Below are 8,599 nucleotides of genomic sequence, written 5' to 3' on the forward strand. Positions count from 1 at the left end.
ACCACTCTCTGGGCTCGCCACTCCAGCCAGTTCCTAACCCAACGCTGTGTGCTCCTGTCCAAGCCAGGGGCTGACACCTTGGCCAGGAGTTTGCTGTGGGGTATGGTGTCAAAGGCCTTGCTGAAGTCCAGGTAGACTACATCCACAGCATTCCCCACATCCACCAGGCAGTCACCTGATCATAGAAGGAGATCAGGTTGGTCAGGCAGAACCTGCCCTTCCCAAATCCATGTTGGCTGGGCCTGATCCCTTGGCCATCCTGTGAGTTCTGTGTGATTGCACTCAAGATGACCTGTTCCATGATCTTGCCTGGCACTGAGGTCAGGCTGACAGGTCTGTAATTCCCTGGCTCATCCAACTGGCCCTTCTTGTGGATGGGCACCACGATGACCAGCTTCCAGTCATCGAAAGGCTTAACTTCAGTGCTGGTTAATGCAGAACCACTAGCAGATGTGATTTTTCTCTCTTTGGGCTTCACAGATGAGTACAGGAAAACAACACATCCTCAGTTCTAAAAATCAGATACTAAGTCTAATTTCTGCCCCAAGACATGTGGGGATTCTGAAGTTGTGTGTACATAGCAAAGATTACCCACAAACAGAGCATAATGAATATTTCATTAACAAAGGTTCTACTGCAAATAGTAAAAAATGGAACAGATCTACTCCACAATAGTCATAATGAACCTTTCAAAAAGTGGCATAAAAGTGTCTGCCTTTGAGAACATCTCAATGAATAAAAGAATGCTGACATTTCTGGCCCATTCAAAGATGAGAATATTAAGTCCCTTTAAGCCTCCTCCTCCTAAAAGACGTGCATTTGAAGATATGTCAACTATATTCAGTGAGAGCAAGTTCACTTTGCAGAGTTTCAGTGCTGGAAAGGCAAAAGGGGAAATAGTTTAAAAAAAGGCTTAGATGTACCTCAGTTCCAGTAGTCTTTGACCTCTTTGCTGGAATTTCTTTTTCCTATCAGGAAAGAGTGAAGTAAAGAAGTGTATAAACAACATTAGAGAGCAATACTGGATTCAAATAATCACAGACAACAGTAATTTTTATATGCAATTGAAACTTCTTTTGTCAGTGCAAAGGCCTAAACTGTAACTTTTTAGGCTACATATTCAGTTCTGTTTCATTGTGAAATTATAACCTACCAGATGTTGAGAGGAAGATAAAAATGTACAAGGACACATCCACTTTCTCCCAACTAATAAAAAATTTAAGCAGCAATTTAAGTCTCTCAACTGATTAAAAACACTGTCATCCTCCATTCAATTCAAAAAGATAAAAAACGAAATAAGTAAACAAAACCAGTATAGTAAATAAGGCTGGAGATATCCATCATAAAATAAAGTCCTCAAAGCTTAGACCACAGTAGGAAAAGTATACAATAGATAATTCCTTATGTCCTCCTCTAATAGAGACCTTCACCATGACTCATTTTCTTGCTCCCTGGTCAGGCCCCTATACTGTGTTCCTTCCTTGCTCACATACCAAAATGAAGGCCTCTCCATACTGATCAGACACTGCTGTACTGCAATTTAATCTACAGAAAAAATATCACAGACTATAATCTACCCTGACAAACCTTAAACTCTAGATGAAGGAACAGCAAGGCCCCTGTGGCAACACCAGCGACGAGCAGTGTGAGCAATCTGGCAGTGTAGGCCTAGAGGCTGACATGGTGGTAGGCCGTGCTCAGCATAAGTGCAGAGCCAGCTAGCAGTGCAGCAAAACAGTGCTGTGCCTGCAGCATGTAACTAAAATAGGGCACTGGTAGCTATAAACATGGAAAGTTATCTTGGGACAACAGGACATGCACCTGCATCAACAACCTCGTTGTGTCGTTAGTAGTTGGACCAATAATCTATAACAGTGCGATGTGTGGTCATCATAGGGAACCAATGAAGCCATGCCAATGAGGCACTCCGAGTTTATATAAGTTATAGAAGTTCCCTTGCTACGCACTTCTGCCTTTCCTTTCTCTTCTTCTTCTATGCTTTACTTTACTGTGTTATACTCGCACCATAGGCCTGCACCACAGGCCTGCAATACTGGAACAACACTCGATCATATTGGTCAGCTGTATTGACTCCAACCTCCGTCGCCCCTTTAGGCCCCCAGGGAATGTGTACTGAAAATGCCTATTGCTTTTACATCACTAGCACCCACTGAACAGACCATCTTAGTAAGGGCTCTCTGAACGAGATTCACCTCTTCCATTGACCAGCGCACTTAGGGTCCGCTGACCAGAAAGCTCTCATGCATATTTTAAATCTCTCACTTTAAATAATTCAGGAGATTAGTTCTTTAGTTCAGAAGTCTCAATCTGAACACATTAGAACTGATGACTTTTCTCGCTATTCGTATCATCCGCACAGACCCACCAATGAATCAAGCAAATGGCCAAAATCCTCCCAACTTGTTTGTGTAACAAGCATACCTAAGTCTAAACGAAAGACTGGCAGTTCCCACCAGTGGCACACAAACCAGGCGTTTCATTATTGCCATAATGAAACTCCAGGGAGTGTGGCTAACAAGATGTGAAAGTGCTCAGCTGCACCTCACGCCTTGTAATTCTCCAGAGCTGTGATTACCACTTCTCTCTTGGGCATTATCATTATTGTTGGCTCCCAATTATGATGTTCCTTTAGGGAATTAAAGGAATACACCCTAAGTTATGTAAGCACGTATTGTACGTCTCCCACTGCAAAGAAACGTACACTGGAATTGCTGATGTGAAAAAAAAAGCCAACTGAAAAAGAGTAATAGTAGAAAATTAATTGAAGTGCACAGAAACCCTAATCAAAGAGAATTAACATAAGATATAGTGAGGGTTCCCCTGCTCTCAATCACTAGGAGACTCAGACAACTGTGTTTGTCTACACAGTCATTGTTATGTTTCACTGCAAATTACTGAACTCAGCAGAGAAATGTGATGGAGTTTTTGTGCCCATATTAACAAGGAACCAGCCTAGGTTAAAGCTGTCCTTTCTGGCACTACACATTTAATTGCTGTAATGTTAATGGCTAAAAAACAAACAACAACAACAAAAAAAAAGCATTTCTACCCAAAGATTACCAACAGAGTTGTCATCATTTTGAAATCATTTTCAAGGCATAAACATATACCTCTTTAGATGCAGCAAAGAGTGGAATGTCGTGGAATGGTGAAATGTATTTACCATCTGCATTCTCTGAAAAATAAACCAAAAAAGTAGCATTACAAATCCAAAGCTATGCCATAAAATGCCAGCGTCGCTAACTGTTGTGCATTACAGGACTGTACGACACACCACAGTTATGCAGCAGTTAAAACTTTTTCTGAAGTTTAATTTCAAGGACTTAAAAACACAACATACATGCCAGACAAGGAATCTGACTGTGTGACAATGAATCATTAGAATAAAAACTCTTCCTTTAGTATGCAGTACCATTCTTCTGACTACAAAATCACAGAATCAACCAGGTTGGAAAAGACCTTCGAGATCATCGAGTCTAACCTATTACCCAATACCTTCTAATCGAGAAACTTTGCACTGAGTGCCTCATCCAGTCTTTTTTTAATCAATTCCAGGGCTGGTGACTTCATCACCTACCCATGCAGCCCATTCCAATGGCAAATCACTCTGTGAAGAATTTCTTCCTAAAATCCAGCCTAAACCTCCCCCGGCACAGCTTGGAACTGTGCCCTCTAGTTCTGTCACTGGCTGCCTGGGAGAAGAGACCAACCCCCACATGGCTACAACCTCCCTCCAGGTAGCTGCAGACAGCAATAAGGTCTCCCCTGAGCCTCCTCATCTCCAGGCTAAACAATCCCAGGTCCCTCAGCCACTCCTCATAGGGCTTGTGCTCCAAAACCCTCACCAGCCTTGCTACCCTTTCTCTGGACACATTCCAGCATTTCAACATCTTTCCTAAACTGAGTTGCCCAGAACTGGACACAGTACTCCAGAACTGGACACAGTACTCAAGGTGTGGCCTAACCAGTGCAGTGTACAGGGGCAGAATGACTTCCCTGCTCCTGCTGGCCACACTATTCGCTATTCCTGATACAGGCTGGGATGCCATTGGCTCTCTTGGCCACTTGGGCACACTGCTGGCTCATGTTCAGCCAGCCACTCACCAGGACTCCCAGGTCCCTTTCTGCCTGGCTGCTCTCCAGCCACCCTGTTCCCAGTCTATAGCAAGCTAAGTAAAAATGACAAAATCTTTTCATTCTCTCTTCTCACTGGAAGAAAAAAGAAAAAAAAGGGGGGGGGGGGGGGGGGGGGGAAACCTAAGGGAATCTCATTTCCATGAGTGATCCATGAATTAAGCCCTTGTGGCTTCAATATATCTCCAATAAACTGTGTTTCATGATCACAAAGAGAAAATTCCCCAAATTCTGACCAAAACAATAAATGAGAGGTGGGACAATTGCTCAGGGCCTTGACATGCAATGTCAGCCTCCAAAATAGCAGAAATTAACATTAACTTAATGGGGGCCCAATCTGCACCTCAGCCTTGCTCACACTGTATAATGGAACAAAATTCACTGGAGTGGTTGCTGAATCTTTTCAAGCTACTCAAACTTCTCAACATACTGTAAGTCCAAAACAGAAGTATCAGCAATATACAGTGCTAACATAAACCCCAAGGAATTGCTCCTCTGCTAGCACTCATTCACAGAAAAAGGGAAAAAGCAGACAACAGACTTCCTTTAGCTTTGGACTGTACTTTGACTACATCAGCAAAGAGAAGTAAACGTTTGTTGCTTTTGCAACTCCTGGAAGCTTCACAGACACTCCTCCCAAATAAAACAAAGTTTAGTAGTAGGCTGCTCATTTCCCTTAACTAAAATGACTTTCTTCTCTAGATGAGGTCTTTTCACTGGCATCCCTCTGGGGACTGAGCACAAGGGAGTTCTGGCCGGGTACTGCTGGCAGGGCACTGTTGGTACATGACGCCTCCACTTCTCGTCACACGTTCGAATTGACTTCTTGTTAAGTCAACAGACCAAACACGCACAAAAGTAGGGCTACAGAATTGGTACACGAAAAAGACAACACTGTTACTAAAATGTTTAAGTCTAAAACTGCACAACAGGAGCTTTCACTGGGGTTTGAGAAGCCCCCTAGAGCTCTGCCCTTGCCCTCCTCGGTACCACTCACTGCTGCTGGCCCCACGGAGCTGAAGTCCTCTTCTGGATGCCAGCCTTCCCTCCCCGTGACGTTTTCTGAGGAGCATGGCATGGTCACAGAGGCGGACCATGCTCGCACTGGGCTGTCACACCTCAGAGGTGAGGCGAAGCAAAGCTCCGACAGCTAACGTTGTCCACTGGTCCCCGTGCGCCCCATGGCCTTTGCGCCCTGAGCGCTGCCAACACCGCAGCGCGGCAGCGCTTCGCCCCCGGCCTCACAGCGCCTCTTCACACCCCGAGGGCCTTCACGGGGCCGGGCACAGGCACAGCTGCACCGCGCACGCCAGCAGCCAGGACTGAGCAGGCTCTGCCTGCACCCCCTGCAAAAGCCTATCTGTCCGGAGAGCCTCTCGCTCTCCACAAAAGCTGCAGCCTGCAGAGCTGGGCGGGGGGAGGAAAAGAAGGCTCAGCGCAAATCCAAGGAGCCTCAGCAGTAAGCGGGGAGCCACCGCCACCTCTCCCCACAGTGCACGCCGCGAGGAAGGGGTTTCTCGACCCCGGGGGCTGCTACTTACTAAAGTAGAGGCGGTAATCAGGAGAGTTGGGCCGCCCCCGCTGCTCCGTGCCGTAGCGGGCCATGGCGCCGAGGCAGCGGCGCAGCGACCGCCCCCAGCCTGGCGCCGCCAGCAGCCGCACCAGCCCCGGCGGCGCGCGCATGATGGCGGTCGCCACCTTCCCTCCCCTTCCTGCGCGGCCGCTGGGCCTGCGCCGCTCAACTCAGCTCAGCTGAGCTCCGTGCAGGTGTCAGCCCCCTGCCCCGGGCGGGCGACCTCACCGGTGGGAAGGGAGAACTGCCGCCCCGCGCCACTTGAGGGAGGGAACTATCGCTCGTCCCCAGAGGCCCAAAATGGCGGCGTCGACCCTCCCGGGGTTTAAACGCTTGTGTGTGGAGGAAGCTTTTTCTGCAGCGGTAGCTATTACCGGGCCAACGCAGTGCTCTGCTTTCCAGGTGGCTGCTTCCTCCTGCTAAGGCTAGGGTCAGCATCTCGGAGCAAGAGAGACGCTGTAGAGGAGGTTGCACTGGCCCAGCCTCAAGGGGCAGCTTCACCTGAGTTTACAACAGCCCAAAAAACTCACTTTAGGTGGCGGGTGTCCTCCAACAGGAGCCGGGGCAGGTGGTACCCCAGGTGCATGCACACCAAGATATTTGCAGACCACCATCACTGCCAAAAGTGTCAATGTCGTTAGGAGTGACACTGAACGGGTTGTTCCCATTACCTGAGGACTGCATCACTGTGAAGACCTTTCTCTACTGCTCCTTGGGGAGGGAAATGTTCATTTCTTCCTGACATAAGCAGTTTTATGTCACCCAAGCTAGCTTGTGCCTCAGCACTTATAGCTGGGCTGTGTGCATGGATTCCCAATGGTAGATGCATTTTTATATTGAACCCTGCTGGCAGTTCAATTAGATCCTCATCTGTATTCAGGTTGGTTTTGAAGTTTATTACCCCTACATATGATCTGATTCCTTTGAATTCTCTTTTCATTGATCGTTGAGGAGGGTTTCAAATCAATTTCATCTGTCAATATGGGTAGTAGGTCTTGGAGTAGTGAACTCCTCTGAAATCTGTTAGTTGCTGCTCTGGATCTTGGAGGGAGCTGTATTCTACTGTGTGGATGTTCCATGATAGTGAAGGCTCTGGGTAAAATAGAAGCTATTGCCTCTTCTGATTTGTACCACTGCTTGCTAAATTTGCCCCCAAATTTACCTCCAGGAGGGCAAAGAGGTTATTTTGCAGGCCCACAATGCATCTCCAGCGAAGCTGCAAAACAGTAGTTGGTCTTTCACCAGGAGCTTTTTTCACTGAATTCATCAAACACGAGGTTTTCAGGAGTAGGGGCCATGAGGATGATCAGAGGGCTGGAGCCCCTCTCCTATGAGGACAGACTGAAGGAGCTGGGGCTGTTCAGGCTGGAGAAGAGAAGGCTCCAAGGTGATCTAATTGTGGCCTTCCAGTATCTGAAGGGGGCCTACAGGAAGGCTGGGGAGGGACTTCTCAGGATCTCAGGTAGTGATAGGACTAGGGGGGATGGAATGAAGCTGGAGGTGGGGAGATTCAGGCTGGGTATGAGTGGTAAAGCCCTGGAATGGGTTGCCCAGGGAGGTGGTTGGGGCGCCGTCCCTGGAGGTGTTTAAGCCCAGGCTGGATGAGGCTGTGGCCAGCCTGATCTAGTGTGGGGTGTCCCTGCCCATGGCAGGGGGGTTGGAACTAGATGATCCTTGTGGTCCCTTCCAACCCTGACTGATACTATGATATTACGAACTGAACATGTGGGGTGAAATTCTTCATGTACAGTCTTTGTTTGAAGTTATTCCATTGTTTAAGTTTGCCAAGGGGGCATGTCATCTGTTTTTCATGTGAAATAGTATTTTTTTTAAGTAGAGACTTTCCTACTTATACATATATATATATAAAGAGTATTCTGCACTTTCTTTGAGTTGTCCTGCTGCTGAAACAGGGAAGGTTAAAACCTAACATCCACCCTAGGCCTAGCTGTCTACCTCAGTGTAGTTCTGAGGAATCTGGATTTCATTTATGGAAGGTCAGAACCTTTGAAAATCACTTGCTGAGCACTCACACAGTATTTTTACTCTTGCAAAGCTGGCAGTTGGATGTAAGGTTACTCCAGAAGGAGTCAAGTATATATTTATTTCCTTATACAAGCTGGGAAGTGAAGTATACAGCTGTGGCCAGGAGTCTCTGTAAGATGCACAAAGTCTGAGCACAGAGTTCTCTGTTGCCTGGTGTTGTCAGCATGCCCTTATCTAAAGCTTTCTCACCCATAATGGGAAATCAGCTGTGAAACACTTGGAATTTATGAGACATAAAGGAGTTTCTGTGCAGGCACCTTTTAGGTGCATAAAGAGATGCCACTGTGTTATCTAGCAAAGGTAAATCATGCAGCAGAAAAACACACAGAAACGCTGTTCCTGTTGCCAGAACAGAGAACATGATGTTTCAGTACTCTATCCAAAATCCTCTTAGCACTGCAGAAATAATAATAAAGCCTTAAGTATATTTGGATGCATATCTCAGCATCATGAGTTATATTAACCTAAATTTGCCATGGCAGGGGGACCTCAGTCCATTCCACTCCTAACAGTTTGGTGCCAGTATCAGATGCCAAGAGCCTGGAGAAGGATCACAGGTCAACAGGAGAGAACCTCAAGGGCAGCTCAAAGTGTGTGCACTCACTCCAGACGGTAAGTCCGCTTCAGTGGGGGCCAACTTAAATGCCTTTGTGCAAATACACGTAGCATGGGGAATAAACAAGAGGACTTAGAGCTGTGCACAAGCCTGCAGGGCTGTGATCTAATTGGCATTACAGGGATGTGGAGGAGTGGCTCTTATGAATAGGATAGGAAGGGCAGACAGGAGAGATGAGGAAGGGACGTTGCTCTCTGTGTCAATGGTCA

At 46.9% G+C, this 8,599-nt stretch overlaps 1 protein-coding gene across 2 annotated transcripts in view; it reads right to left on the reverse strand.

The window, feature by feature from the left end:
• The window catches only part of PPA2 (inorganic pyrophosphatase 2), a 42,375-nt gene extending 36,414 nt beyond the window's left edge, over window positions 1-5,961 (reverse strand). Inside the window, exons 1-3 of one of the 2 annotated variants that reach the window (XM_068136858.1) lie at window positions 5,697-5,937; window positions 3,132-3,196; window positions 924-968 (exon numbers count right to left, since the gene is read on the reverse strand). In XM_068136858.1, the coding sequence (XP_067992959.1) occupies window positions 924-968; window positions 3,132-3,196; window positions 5,697-5,838 (252 nt within the window). In that variant the 5' untranslated portion in view covers window positions 5,839-5,937. Of the gene's footprint in view, window positions 1-923; window positions 969-3,131; window positions 3,197-5,696 lie in introns of both variants that reach the window. The other variant, XM_068136859.1, reaches the window with a different exon arrangement.
• Window positions 5,962-8,599: the final 2,638 nt, after the last annotated feature.

Source organism: Melanerpes formicivorus, unplaced genomic scaffold, assembly GCF_026170545.1.
Source record: "Melanerpes formicivorus ecotype bairdi unplaced genomic scaffold, bMelFor1.0.p_v2 SCAF_4, whole genome shotgun sequence".
In the NCBI taxonomy this organism is placed as follows: domain Eukaryota; kingdom Metazoa; phylum Chordata; class Aves; order Piciformes; family Picidae; genus Melanerpes; species Melanerpes formicivorus.